The sequence below is a fragment of the Ictidomys tridecemlineatus genome, chromosome 5 (genome assembly GCF_052094955.1).
Source record: "Ictidomys tridecemlineatus isolate mIctTri1 chromosome 5, mIctTri1.hap1, whole genome shotgun sequence".
Taxonomy (NCBI): domain Eukaryota; kingdom Metazoa; phylum Chordata; class Mammalia; order Rodentia; family Sciuridae; genus Ictidomys; species Ictidomys tridecemlineatus.
The window spans coordinates 135,134,274-135,149,404 of NC_135481.1; the positions used below are offsets into that span (position 1 = coordinate 135,134,274).

General features: G+C 41.6%; 1 protein-coding gene and 1 non-coding gene across 2 annotated transcripts in view; one reads left to right on the top strand and one right to left on the bottom strand.

Moving 5' to 3' along the window:
• Nucleotides 1-3,632: 3,632 nt before the first annotated feature.
• Nucleotides 3,633-3,705, bottom strand: Trnal-caa (transfer RNA leucine (anticodon CAA)). Its single transcript has one exon. It is a non-coding gene; the product is annotated as a tRNA-Leu (tRNA).
• A 6,936-nt stretch (nt 3,706-10,641) lies between these two features.
• The window catches only part of Iqgap1 (IQ motif containing GTPase activating protein 1), a 105,566-nt gene continuing 101,076 nt past the window's right edge, over nt 10,642-15,131 (top strand). The window contains exons 1-2 of the mRNA XM_005320167.5: nt 10,642-10,836; nt 12,718-12,817. Of these exons, the coding sequence (XP_005320224.1) occupies nt 10,782-10,836; nt 12,718-12,817 (155 nt within the window). The 5' untranslated portion in view covers nt 10,642-10,781. The remainder of the gene's footprint in view (nt 10,837-12,717; nt 12,818-15,131) is intronic.

A 15,131-nucleotide genomic window follows, 5' to 3' on the forward strand; every position in this document is an offset into this window, starting at 1 on the left:
TCAATTTATAAAACCAAGATAATAAAAAGATTTTAAAAAGAAAGATGCTGAGCCAGGTATGATGGCATATGCCTGTAATCCCAGAGACTTGGGAGGCTGAGACAGAAGGATTGCAAGTTCAAAGCCAGCCTCAGCAATGGCAAGTTGCTAAGCAACTCAGTGAGACCCTGTCTCTAAATAAAGTACAAAAATAAGGCTGGGGGTGTGGCTCAGTGGTTGAGTGCCCCTGAGTTCAATCTTTGTTGGGGGGAGGGTGTGGAAAGAAAGAAAGATGCTGAAACCAGAAACTTGCTTTTTTACTGAGCAGGGCTTTTGCACTAAATCTGTCAGTTGTTTTTTTTTTTTTTAGTTTTTTTTTTTTTTTAAGAGAGACAGAGAATTTTTAGTATTTATTTATCAGGGTTTTTTTTTAATATTTATTTTTTAGTATTTGGCAGAGACAACATCATTGTTTGTATGTGGTGCTGAGGATCGAACCCGGGCCGCACGGCAGGTGAGCGCGCTACCGCTTGAGCCACATCCCCAGCCCCAGAATCTGTCATTTAATATGGGCTTAATTAAGGTAACTTGAAGCATGCTACCTTCAGCACCTAATCTTTGAATCTAGGCCCTAATGAGGCCTGTCCTCACTCTTTAGAGTCAGAAGCATAGACAGAAAATATATGAATACAGATCTAACCCCATGTTGTATTTCTCCAGAGTTCTGTACTGTGAAAAGTCAGTTACAACCTGGCAATTTTCCTATCAGATTGGACATGTGTCAGTTAAGTGGAGTCTTCTTATTTTGTAGAACCGAGGATTGAACCCAGGGCCACTCAACCTCTGAAATATATATGTCCCCAGCCCTTTTTATTTTTTATGTTGAGACAGGATCTCACTAAACTGCCCAGGTTGGTAGCATGCCTGAGGCACTGGGTTCAATTCTCAGCACCACGTAAAAAAATAATAAAATAAAGGTATTGTGTTCACCTACAACTAAAAAAATAATTTTTTTTAAGAGAGAGTGTGAGAGAGAGAGAGAGAGAATTTTTAATATTTATTTTTTAGTTCTCGGCGGACACAACATCTTTGTTGGTATGTGGTGCTGAGGATCGAACCCGGGCCGCACGCACGCCAGGCGAACGCGCTACCGCTTGAGCCACATCCCCAGCCCCTAAAAAAATAAATATTTAAAAAAAAAATAAAATTTAAAAAAAAAATTGCCCAGTTGACCTCAAATTTATGATGCTCCTGCCTCAGCCTCCAGAGTCCCTGGGATTACCAGATGCATCACTGTGCCAAGAAAACTGACTGGAGTCTTACGAAGGAATGTTATTGCATAGGTGTGTTTTGACCCCAGGCCTCCTCTGTCTTTGTGTGTGTGTGTGTGTGTGTGTGTGTGTGTGTGTGTGTGTGTGTCTGTGTGTGTTGGTCTTTACATATCTCAATGGTGAACAAAGTCTTGCAGTATTCTACATTGCCTTGTTCTGGCAATATTAATGGTGGCAGAAATGTCCCCAGTTGTCTATAATCTCCTGAGAGAGACCCAGTAAGATTTTTTCTTTACTCTATACCTGGAGGAACCTATAGGAAAGTGGCACTCCACAGGGATATCAGTTGTCATCCAAATTCCAATCCTAAAGAGAGTGAGAAGTAACAATGAGGAAAGGTATTTATAACCCCTCTCACCCCAAGTGTTCACCCATTCTCCACCCAGCAATCTGGTCCCTAAGGAAAGAGGAGGTTCCATCCTCTACCAAGGATGGGGCATTTTTCCAAAGAGGTTCCACTTGAACTTTTGGATTGTTGTTTGGTTTCCGCTCTTTGAGAAGGCTGGAGAGAAGGGAGTTAGGCAGAGAGAAGGCACAATCACATGAGCACACACCCACACACAATACCTCTTCATGACTTCCTGGCTTTGTTTATACTGTTTCCCCAACTTGTGCCCTTTCTCACCCTTTCCTTTGGTTGTCCCTGGAGGACTTGTTTAAATAATACTTCTTCTAGGAAACCTTGTATGATCCAGTAAAAATTGACTGTTTTCTTTTTCTTTCCTTTTTTTTTTTTTTTTGGTGGGGGGGCACTGAGTCTTGACTCCATGGGTTCTATCACTGAGCTACAGCCCCACAACCTTTTATTTTTCATTTTGAAACAGGGTCTTGCTAACTTATTAAGGCTGGCCTCACGCTTGCATTCCACCTGCCTTAGCTTCCTGAGTTGCTGGGATTATAGTCATGCATCAACTGTTCTCTTATCTGTGCTTTCAGATCTATGTCCTGATGTCTGAAAGCTCCTGGAGATTGCTTTGTCATCTTTGTGTCCATTACATTCTTTAGTGGATGTGGCTTCTCAAATCTTTCAACTTGGCTTTCTAGGTAGCTAATACCTGGGTGGAAGTGGCACATCAGTGGAGAGTAGGGTTCACAGACATGGGCTTTGGGTCAAGTGCAGTTTTTTTTTCTTTTAAAGAGAGAGTGAGAGAGGAGAGAGAGAGAGAAATTTTTAATATTTATTTTTTAGTTCTCGGCGGACACAACATCTTTGTTGATATTTGGTGCTGAGGATAGAACCCGGGTCGCACGCATGCCAGGCGAGCGCGCTACCGCTTGAGCCACATCCCCAGCCCTCAAGTGCAGTTTTAATGCTGGCTAATTCACTCACTACTTTATAATCTTTGGAAAATTAGTTAGCTTTTCTAAATCTTAAGGACTTATCTTTGAATTAGAAAATTCTACTTCAAAGACCTATCGTGAAGGTCAAATGAGGCGATGCACATACTTAGAACTGAGTTTACAGGGCACTCATTACAAGTTAGCTACTGTTACTTGCTTTCTTGTTTGTTAGGTACTAGGGATTGAGCCCGGGCACTTAATCACTGAGCCACATTCCAATCCCTTTTATTATTCTAATTTATTTTATTTTTTTGGTACCAGGGATTGAACTCAGGGGCACTCCACCACTGAGCCACATCCCCAGATTTTATTTAGAGACAGAGTCTCACTGAGTTGCTTAGTGCCTCCCTGTTGCTGAAGCTTGCTTTGAACTCTCAATCCTCCTGCCTCAGCCTCCTGAGCTGCTGGGATTACAGGCATTTGCCACTGTGCCTGGCCTCTCTTTATTTTTTATTTGTAGACAGGGACTCACTAAGCTGCTTAGGGCTTCACTAAATTGCTGAGGCTGGCCTTGAACTTGTGATCCTCTTGCTTCAGCCTCCCAAGTTGCTGGTATTATACCATGCACCAGAGTGCCTTGTTAGCTACTGTTACTTGAGACCCATTGTCATTCCTATAGATGTTTAAGAGGCATGCCATGGGGGACCCTGCCTTTGCAGGCTTGTCTCCAGATCAAATCTTTTTTTTAATATATTTTTATTTTTTTATATATTTTTATATTTTTTATTTTTTTTTTAAAAGAGAGAGTGAGGGGGGGAGAGAGAGAGAGAAAGAGAGAATTTTTAATATTTATTTTTTAGTTCTCGGCGGACACAACATCTTTGTTGGTATGTGGTGCTGAGGATCGAACCCGGGCCGCACTGCATGCTAGGTGAGCACGCTACTGCTTGAGCCACATCCCCAGCCCTCCAGATCAAATCTTAACGTGGAGTTTGATTTTTCTTGTACCACCTACCTCTCTTTTCTTTTCTTTTTTCTTTTTGGTGGTACTAGGGATTGAACCCAGGGCTTTGTGCATTTGAGGCAAGCACTCTACCAACTGAGCCATATCCCCAGCCCCCAACCTCTCTTTTCTTTATACTCTGGTCTGACCACCCCCTGAGCTCACAATTCCTAACCATGTTTCTTGGTGGATCATAGATTTGATTTGTGTCTTTAGCTTAGAGACATCAATAAGAACTTGTGGGCTGTTTTAACCCCAATCATGAAACTAATACCCTAGTTCCATTATGGGTGACTTCCTTGCTTCCTCCTGCAACTTCTACCTCTCTGTTTTTGTAAGTTGTCTCTAGGTCAGGACATGAGTATTTGTAAATGTTCGATGGAGATTTCCAGAGACAATTGGGAAGTGAATGAGCAGAAAACGAATGGACACCTTCTTACTGATAAGCTGCCATAAACCAGGCAGTGATGTTGAATGATAATTTACCAGAGATTTTAGAATCAGAAAGACCTAGACTTGATTCCCAGCCCTGAAACCTCTGACCCTGAGCAAAATACCTGTTTTGAGTGAGCAAACACTCATTTGCCGAATGAGGATAATCTTGCTTTCTTTACAGGGTTGCTGTGAGAAAGTACATCTAAAGCACTCACATGTTCTGGAACACGGTAAACAGTGAGTAAATGGCTTTGATTACAAACTTTTGTTCCTTTTGAAAAAATGAAGAATTGAAGAAGTATCTAAAGTTATCTTATTGGCAGGAGTTATGTCAGATCCATAAGATTCAGAATATCTGAGTACCTGAAGGACAAGGCAAAATATATTTTCTTCAAGCAAGGAGAACAATGTATAACACTTAAAAGTTTAACAAAAAATAGCTATGTGGGGCTGGGGTTGTGGCTCAATGACAGAGTGCTTGATTGGCATTTATGAGGCATTGGGTTTGATCCTTAGCACCACATAAAAATAAAATAAATAAAATAAAGGTATGGTGTCCATCTACAACTAAAAATATTTTTTAAAATTGCCTATATAGGGGTTGGGGTTGTGGCTCAGTGGTAAAGGGCTTGCCTTGTATGTGTGAGGCCCTGGGTTCGAGTCTCAGCACTACATCTAAATAAATAAAATAAAGGTCCATTGACAACTAAAATAAATGTATATTTTTAAAAATTGGCTAAGCACAGTGGTGTACACCTGTAATCACAAACATGCAGGAGGCTGAGGCAGCAGGAACATAAATTCAAGGCTACCCTTAGCAGCTTAGGGAGACTCTGTCTAGAAATAAAAAATAAAAAGGACCAGAAATGTAGGTCAGTGGTAAAGTACCTCTGGGTTCCATCTCCAGCTCCCCAAACAAACAAACTCCAAAACAACAACAGCAAAAATACTTGATTGAATTACTTATCAGCCTATATTTATTACAGGAATTACTTATCAGCCTTTTCTTTGAAGTTGCACCCAATTTTTTTTTTTTACTTTTATGAGTTTTAATTATTTATTTTTAATTTATTTTTTGGTGTAGATGGACACAACACAATGCCTTTATTTATTTATTTTTTTATGTGGTGCTGAGGATCGAACCAGGGTCCTGCCCGTGCTAGGTGAGCGCTCTACCGCTGAGCCACAATACCAACCCCAAAATTGGTTTTTTAAAAATAGTTTTTTAGTTTTCAATGGACCTTTATTTTTATTTACTTATTTCTATGTGGTTCTGGGAATCAAACCCAATGCCTTACACGCGCTAGGTGAGCACTCTACCACTGAGCCACAACCCCAGACAGCACCCAAAGTTTTTGTGAAGAACCTAATTCTATTTCAATTCAGTTACTCCTAAACTGGGAATCTGATAATCAATTCTAACTCTGAAAGTTCCCTAAGTTCACACATTTGCAAGCAATGTCAATTGGTTTCCTCCTCCTCCTCCTCCTCCTCCTCCTCCTTCTTTCTTCTCCTTCTTTCTTCTTCTTCTATGTTGGTACTGGGAATCGAAACCAAGGGCACTCAGCCACTGAGCCACATCCTTAGCCCTTTTTATTTTTTATTTTAAGACTGTTTCTTAGGGTTTCATTAAGTTTCTGAGGCTAAGTGTCTTAGGGTCTCATTAAGTTTCTGAGACTATGGGGCTGGGGATGTGGCTCAAGCGGTAGCGCGCTCGCCTAGCATGCGTGCGGCCCGGGTTCGATCCTCAGCAGCACCACATACCAACAAAGATGTTGTGTCCGCCAAGAACTAAGAAAAAATAAATAAATGTTAAAATTCTCTCTCTCTCTCTCTGTCCCCCTCTCTCACTCTCTCTTTAAAAAAAAAAAAAAAAAAAAAAAGTTTCTGAGACTAGCCTTGAACTTGGGATCCTCCTGACTCAACCTCCCAAGTCACTGTATATTACTTCTTTATCTATTTTTCTAAGTTCTAGGTTTTTAAAATATTTATTACAAGAAGGCCTATCCTGATTTCAGAAGCATTTAAATGTGAAAAAACTTGAGACTTATATTTGAAGACATATGGTTTTTAAAATGCTACTGGGAAACACATGAGGAAATGATTAATTTTGTCTGGATGACAAGGTGACATTTGAGTCTAGTATGGGAAGTTGTGTAGGAGTTTCCCATGCAGATAAGAGGCTAAAGGGTATTCCAAGCCAAGGGAAACCTCTATTATGGTGCTTATCTCAATCTATTCTGTATATTGCTCCACTCCCACCAGCTTGTAAATTCCTTGAGATCAAGAACAAATTTGATTTCCCAAAATGACCATATAGCTTGTTATTTTGCCATTTTTTACTATTTAATTTCATATTTATTAATTTTATTCATATTTTTATTTACCGAAAAAACAGTATTTCTCGTAGCTCATTGTAAAAAACTGGTAAATACAAAGAGGCAAACACCACCCCACACAAATTTCTGGCAGTAATCAGAGGCTGAGGCAATGAGGTTGTTTGTTTGTTTTTAGTACCAGGGATTGAACCCACGGGCACTTAACCCTGAGCCACATTCCTAGCCCCTGCCTCCCCACCAACCCCCTGCTTTTTAAATTTTTTTATTTGAGACAGCGTTTTTTGCTAATTGCTTAGGGTCTCACTGAGTTTCTGAGGCTGGCTTTGAAGTTGCCATCCTCCTGCCTCATCTTCCTGAGCTGAGTTGAAGAAGTATCTCAAGGGGCTGGGGATGTGGCTCAAGCTGTAGCGCGCTCACCTGGCATGCGTGCGGCCCGAGTTCAATCCTCAGCACCACATACCAACAAAGATGTTGTGTCCGCCAAAAACTAAAAAAATAAATATTAAAAATTCTCTCTCACTCTCTCTTTAAAAAAAAAAAGAAGTATCTCAAGTTAGAATAGTTAGAGCACTATGGCATCTGGAAATGCAATGAATTTTGAAGTCTATAACATAATATAAAGAGGAGCTTAAAATGACAGCTGGGGCTGGGCACGGTGGCCCACGCCTGTAATCCCAGCAACTCGGGAGGAGGAGGCAGGAGGATTGCAAGTTTAAAGCCAGCCTCAGAAATTTAGGGAAATGGTAAGGAACTCAGTAAGACTTTGTCTCTAATAAAATACCAAATAGGGATATCGATGTGGCTCAGTGGTCGAGTGCCCCAGAATTCAATCCCTGGTACCCAAAACAAACAAAAAACCAAACAACTGGCATAATGAAAAGAAGATTCTGGGCTGGGTGTGGTGGATTACAGCACACCTGTAATCCCAGTGACTGGGGAGGCTGAGGCAGGAGGATCACAAGTTTACAGGCCAGCCTCTTCCCAATTTAGTCAAACTATCTCAAAATAACAAGCACCCCTGGGTTTAATTCCCAGTATCCACCCGCTGACCCCCATCCAAAGGGGAAAAAAATAATGGCTCTCAAAGTCTGCAGCTTCAGATGTGGCACTGAGAATGGAACTCAGTGCCTCATACATGCTAGGCAAACACTGTGCCACTGAGCCACAACCTCAGCCCCAAGACCTATTTTAAATATATAGTTTCAGACTTAGGTTTTTGAGTTGAAACCTTACCAAGTTTATGCATGGAAGTGGATCATCTAAATTTCATAATTTTTTTTTGTACTGGAAATTGAATTCAGGTGCGTTTAATGACTGAGCCACATCCCCACCTCTTTTTATATTTTATTTAGAGACAGGGTCTCATTAAGTTGCTGAAGCTGGCTTTGAATTCGTGATCCTCTTGCTTCAGCCTCCCAAGCGGGTGGGATTACAGGCATGTGTCCGGGTAACATCATTATCTTTATATATATATATATATATTTTTTTTTTTGGGGGGGTGGGGTGGGTGGGTGGGTAGGGGTGGGGGTGGGGAGCTACTAGAGATTGAACCCAGTGGTATTTTATCACTAAGCTTCATCTCTGACTCTATTTAGTTTTTACATTGAGACAGTCTTTATCACTGATCTACATCTCTAACTCCTTTTATTTTTTATGTTGAAACAGGGTCTTACTAAATTGCTGAGGGTGGCTTTGAGCTTGCAATCCCCTGCCTTAACCTCCAAAGTTGCTGTGATTATAGGCATGTGCTACCTCACTTGCCTAGTTTCATTATATTTGTAAGTATATTTGATTTATAAGGATTACAAAACTTTGAAAAGTTTCTAGGTCAGACAAGTGAAGGAATTAAAAAGAATATCTAATATTTTTAGGTTTAGGTTAAAATTACGTTTAGGTTATAAACATAATTTTAAATGTTTGATGATGCCGGATTAAGTTAATGAATGGGATAAAATTATTTGGTTTCTAAACAGTGATTAGTAAAAAATGCTAGACTTATAAATAGAATAATAAAACTTGGAAGCTTTATCTAAAAGCCTAAGAAGAATACTCCAGGCTCTCTGGCACATGCTTGTAGTCCCAGCTGCTCCAGATGCTGAGTCAGGAGGCTTGTTTGAGCCCAAGAGATAGGCCAGCCTTGGTAATATAGCAAGACCCATCTTAAAAAACAAACAAAACAACTAACAAAATCCCCACCAAAATAAAACAAAAAACCTTAATAAATAAATAACTTTTGATTTCGTAGCTATAATAAATTAAACCCTTGCCCCTTTTTTCCCATGGGGATATTTTGTTCTTATAAGATTTTAAGTATTTCACTTCCATAGTTTGAGGGCTGGGGTATAGCTTAGTGGTAGAGTGCTTGCTTGGCCATGGGTTTAATTCCCAACACTGTAACAAAAAAATTAAAGGAAGAGTGAACAAATTGAAAATGGCTGAAGCAAAAAGACTGGTCAGCTTGTAAAGAGGTATATTTGGTATGTTAAGGAACTTGGACCATATTGTGACTGAAGTAATAGGAAAAGTATAGATTTGAAAGATGAACACATTGCATTTGCACTTTGGAAAGAACACTGTGATAACTTTGAGGGTCTAGTTGGCAGAAAGGAAAATAGAGATGATGATACTCTAAACAGTGTAATCACAGGGGCATAGAGACAAAAGCTAGACATTTCAGAAATAACACATGTTAGATGTAGGGCATGAGACAAGGATCCTGGTGTGTCTCACTGAGAACTGAATACTAAACCATTAATAGAGACTATAGCAAAAGCTGATCAATGTTTGACACATGGAATTTGAAGTATCTGCAGGATAAACAGATAAAAGTGCTCATTAGACAGTTGAATATATGGAGGGGCTTCCAGACAGTCTGGTCTGGTGATAGATACTTTAGGAAAGAAAGAGAGAGAGAAAGAGAGAAAGAGAGAGAGAGAGAGAAGAGAGAGAGAGAAAGAGAGAAAGAGAGAAAGAAAGAGAGAGAGAAAGAGAAAGAGAGAGAGAAAGAGAGAAAGAGAGAGAGAAAGAGAGAAAGAGAGAAAGAGAGAAAGGGAGAAAGGGAGAAAGAGAGAAAGAAAGAGAGAAAGAAAGAAAGAAAGAAAGAAAGAAAAAGAGAGAAAGAAAGAAAGAGAGAAAAAGAGAGAAAGAAAGAAAGAAAGAGAGAAAGAGAGAAAGAGAAAAAGAGAGAAAGAGAGAGAGAAAGGGATAAAGAGAGAAAGAGAGACTCTCTCTCTCTTTCTCCCCTCTCTCACTCTTAAAAAAAGAGAGAAAGAGAGAAAGAAAGAGAGAAAGAGAAAGAAAAAAGGGAGGAAGAAAGAGAGGAAGACAGGAAGAAAGAGAGGAAGAAAAGAAAAAAGAAAGAAAAGAAAAAGAAAGAAACAAAGGAAGGAAGGAAGGAAGGAAGGAAGGAAGGAAGGAAAGGGCTGGGGTTGTAGCTCAGCGGTAGAGTGCTCACCTAGTACGTGTGAAGCCCTGGGTTTGATCCTCAGCACCACATAAAAATAAAATAAAATAAAATAAAGATATTGTGCCCAACTACAAATAATAAATAAATAAATATTAAAAAAAAAGAAAGGAAGGAAGACAGGAAGAAAGAAAGAATTTATTCTTCGATTACCATGCTTTCAGGGAGGTTTACAAGGTGCAGGGCATTGCCATGCTTTCAGGGAGGTTTACAAGGTGCTGGGGAAAGAGGCATCCCCAGTAGGGCAAAGACCCCCTTCAAACAAGAATTTGCAAAGAAAAACGGAATCAAAAGTAAGTTTGGGTAAACATATTTCTGCTTTAAGAATCAACGTTTCAAATACGTGAGAGACCGAACAGTTCTACTCTGGAGACTACTGGCAAATCTGGGCGGACTGAGGCCAGATTGACAGACTGTGCCGACTGGGGTTGGAATCCCTTGCAAGAACACACCCTGGGCCATCTGTAAAGACGCCTTCCACGATCCGTGCTGTAGCGGAAGTTAACTTAGGTGGCAGGGCAAGGGAGGCGGCCCAAGGTTTTGATTTCAAGCTACTGACTTCGCCGTCTTAAAGTCTGAGTTGGGGATGGGGCGGTGCCCGGCAGGGCGGGGCTGCAGGCCTGGGCAGCCTTCCTGGCAGAGCCCCCGGGACCGCGGGCCGGGCGGGCGGGCCCCGCCTCCTTCCTTCCGGCAGCCGAGGGTGCTGCGGGATGCGGGGGAGGGTGGAGGTGAGGGGGGGGCGTATATAGGGCGGGGCCTAGAGGCTCTGGCCACGCCTCCCCGGCAGCTCCAAGCTTCGCGGCTGGGCGGGGCCTACGGGGCGGGGCTGACAGCGCCGGGCGAGGCCTCAGGTTCCCTACAGCCCGCGAACTCGGCAGGAGCTGCAGCTGCCGCCGCCCGTGTCTTCAAGGTCTCACCGCTCGTTCAGCAGAGACCCGGGCTCGGCCGCCATGTCCGTCGCGGACGAGGTTGATGGACTGGGCGTGGCTCGGCCGCACTATGGCTGTGAGTGCGGGGCTTTGCTGCGAGAGGGTTTTGGGTATGGGCTCCCTGCCTCCTAGGCGAGGTTTTCCCGGTGGCTCGGCCGGGCGGGTGGGGCAGGGCGGCTGTCGGCTGCGCGGACCCGGAAGAGCCGGCTTGGCTGGGTGGAGGGCTGGAGGCCCGGGCCCGCGCCCCCTCCTTCTTGGAGGCGGGTAGGACCCCGGAGGTCTCACTGCCTCGGCCCCCACTGCGGCAGAAGGAGCCCACCCGGCCCCTCTCGCCACCCAGCTCGGCCGAGATTGGGGGAGATGGCCTGGGGTGAGGTGGCAGGAGGACGGAGCAGGGCGTGTCCCGGGACCGGAGACTGGGGCTCCGCTCCGGCTTCTTGGAAAGGTATGCCCCGAGTGGTGCCTGCGAGCAGACTCAGGGTCCAGACTCTTTATTTAGACAGTTAATGAGCTAGGCGAGGTGCGATACGGTCCTGAGCAAGTCACTTCGGCTTTCTCGGGCTTAGTTCCTTCGTCAGGATTTCAAAAGTTAAAGAAAAAAAAAAAAAAACCACCGAAAACCTCTAACTTCTTTATTTTCTGTCGTCCATCCTTGGGATATCAATGAACTGCAGGTGGGGTGGTTACCATTGACTACTGGAATCTACTTTGGGGTCTCAAAGTTTTCTGTTTTTATTTTACATTATGGAAATAATGTTTTTTTTTTTAAAAGAGTGATTTTATTTATCACAGTTATAATGTAGTGCCACGTTTGTGAAATTGAGCATGAGTAAGACCAGGCCCTGCCTTCAAAGAATTTTTTAATCAGATAGGTATACAAGCTAGTGATAATAAGGTGCAATAAAGACAAGAGGTTCGATAACAGGCATACAGAATAATGTGAAAATGGGTTTAGGGTAGTCATTGTAAACATAGGTGGTGACATTTGAATTTTCTTGAATGAAACTGTACAGAAAAGTTTGACAGATGGGGCAAGAGACCAGACTCCAGGTAGGGTGTGGAAGAGTACAGGTACACTGTGTGTGTTGTGTGTGGAACTGAGTGGTGTGGATTGCACAGTGATAGGAGGAAAGGGGAAAAGTTTTTAAAAGTAGTGGAGGTCAGATTCGAAAGGCCTTGATTGCCTTCCCAAGGAGTTAGGAATTTAATACCCTGGATGCTAGTGTAGGAGGCAGGTATCTTCAAGGTTAAGCCCTTGGTTATAGAAGGCTGTCTGCATTTGAACCCAGGGCCCTCCTCTTAATTAGCCCTGGGGCTGAGCTCACAGGCCTCAATTTCCCATTTGTAAAATAAGAGCTGATAATCACAGGATTGTTGTGGGCTTCAGGGAGAGAATGCATGTAAAATGCTTAGCACAGTTACTACCATTTAGTTCTCAATAACTGCTGGTTTTGGTTATTAATAAAAGGGGGAAATATGATGAGATCTGTATTTAGAATGAGCTCTGACATAAGAACAAAAGCAGGCCCAAATCTCAAGTTTGTATTTTTCATATTACTATACATTTTTAATAAAGGGCAAGATGAATGTAGTTGAAACTCTATAGATCTCTCCCCGTCTTTCTGTAATTTTTTTTTTTTAGCATGCTGAGGCCTTGGGCACTGAGCTATATCCCCAACCTCTTTCTATTTTGTGACAGGATCTGGCTCAATTTCCAGGTCTGTCCTTGAACTTGTGTTCCTCCTACCTTAGCCACGTTGAGTAGCTGGGATTACAGTGTGCACTATTGCATACAACTCCCATAGGTCTCTTTTTAGGAAAGTCATTGTACACCTGGCTATCCACACAACCACCTGACCTTCAAGGTGACTAGCAGGAATTTGATGGCTGTGGCATTCTTTTATCACTGAGGAAGATTACAGATCCTGGTATTTACATTCTTTCTTTCATGTTTTAGCTGTCCTGGATAATGAGAGACTCACTGCAGAGGAGATGGATGAAAGGAGACGTCAGAATGTGGCTTATGAGTACCTTTGTCATTTGGAAGAGGCCAAAAGGTAAAGATGGGCTGGCTGGAGAAAAGATTGGGAGAAGGGAACTGATATGGTGTGAACAGAGTAAAGATTTCTCTGTATTTTTTATGTGGGATTTTGTGAGGCTTCTAGTTGATGGATAAGTACAGATAGGGCATTTATTCGTGGGAGCAAGTCGCCTTGATGGTAGCTTATCATGAAACACTGTGATGAACATTTATGTTTCCTGAACATTTTCTATATTTTGCTGTTTGCATTTATGCTTATGGTGCTTGTTTTGGGTATTGTCAGCTATCTGAGAGAAATAGCATTTTTAGAATTTGGAAGTTCTTGATCTTAATGTTTTTCTGATTCTTCACTGGTTTTGATTTATATATGAATGAGTCTCCTCCCACCATGTCTTATGGAGTGGGTATTAGATTTGGGAGGCTTAAGAGGGTAGTGTTGTGGATATTGGTCCACATAACATCGTCTGTATTCTTTGTGAAGTGAATGTACAACTACAGTTTTTCATTTTCAGATGCCCAAGACCTGTGTTAAGGGTCTCAATTTACTATCAGTCATTCATTTCTTTTGTTCTGGTGCTTATGTTCCTTTGTAATGTCCCAGGAGAAGTAATTTCAGATTATGTATTCTTTAAGTGAGCTTTGGTGGAAGTCTAGTGAGGGATAATAAAAGGTATTTGTCACCATAGTTTAATGAAAATCAAGGATGTTTCAAATGGGGTTAATGAACAAGAGTGGTGATGGATATTTTGTTTTAATAATTCTGAAAAAAATCTTTTTTTTCTTTTTATGGTTCTAGGGAATAAACCTAGGATTTTGTGTAAGCATTCTCCTGCTGGGTTACATTCCCATTATTCTGAGACAGAGTCTCTTTTTAGTTGCCCAGGTTGACCTCAACATTTGCAATCCTCTAGCCTTAGCCTCTTGAGTTGTTGGGATTTCAGGAGTGCTCCACTGCTCCTGGCTAATTCTGAAAATAAAATATTACAGGATAGTCCAGAGAACAAGATAACAAATATATTTGTATCTTAGGACTAACCTGTTAACCCTTCAGATCATTCCCTTCCTCTAAAAAAATGAAAAAAATAAGAAAAAAGTAATAGTTTTTTGTTCCCCTCTTTAGTCCTATTCTTCTTCCCTTTGTGTGGTAACCACCAACATGCATTTGGGTGGGCCTTCTTGAATCTAGGTTGCTTTTCTGAGTTTAAAGTCCTTCTAGGAAATCAGGGTAGGAGTATTAGTAATGATTTAACTTGGGATAAGTGATACTGATGCTTACTTTTCTAAATGGAAGTTTAGAAAACTGAGGCCTGAGTTTTCTTGGTCTACTTGTAGTTTCTTTTTTTATTTTTTTTTATTGTTGGTTGTTCAAAACATTACATAGTTCTTGATATATCATATTTCACACTTTGATTCAAGTGGGTTATGAACTCCCATTTTTACCCCGTATACAGATTGCAGAATCACATCAGTTACACTTCCATTGATTTACATATTGATATACTCATGTCTGTTGTATTCTGCTGCCTTTCCTATCCTCTACTATTCCCCCTCCCCTCCCCTCCCCTTTCCTTTTCTCTCCCCCCTCCCCTCCCCTTTCCTCTTCTCTCTCTACCCCCTCTACTGTAATTCATTTCTCCCCCTTGTATTATTTTTCCCTTTCCCCTCACTTCCTCTTGTATGTAATTTTGTATAACCCTGAGGGTCTCCTTCCATTTCCATGCAATTTCCCTTCTCTCTCCCTTTCCCTCCCACCTCTCATCCTTGTTTAATGTTAGTCTTCTTCTCGTGCTCTTCTTCCCTAGTCTGTTCTTAGTTACTCCCCTTATATCAAAGAAGACATTTGGCATTTGTTTTTTAGGGATAGGCTAGCTTCACTTAGCATAATCTGCTCTAATGCCATCCATTTCCCTCCAAATTCTATGATTTTGTCATTTTTTAATGCAGAGTAATACTCCATTGTGTATAAATGCCACATTTTTTTTATCCATTCGTCTATTGAAGGGCATCTAGGTTGCTTCCACAGTCTTGCTATTGTGAATTGTGCAGCTATGAACGTCGATGTAGCAGTGTCCCTGTAGCATGCTCTTTTTAGGTCTTTAGGGAATAGACCGAGAGAAATGCAAATCAAAACCACCCTAAGATACTTGTAGTTTCTTGATCAGGGAATAGTTTCCATCATTTTGTGCAGTAATTATTTAGGTATGTGCATTCAAATCACCTGGAGAATTTTAAAACAAATACAGAGGGCTGGGATTGTAGCTCAGTGGTAGAGCACTTGCCTAGAAGTGAGGCACTGGGTTTGATTCTCAGCACTACAAGTGAAAAATCCA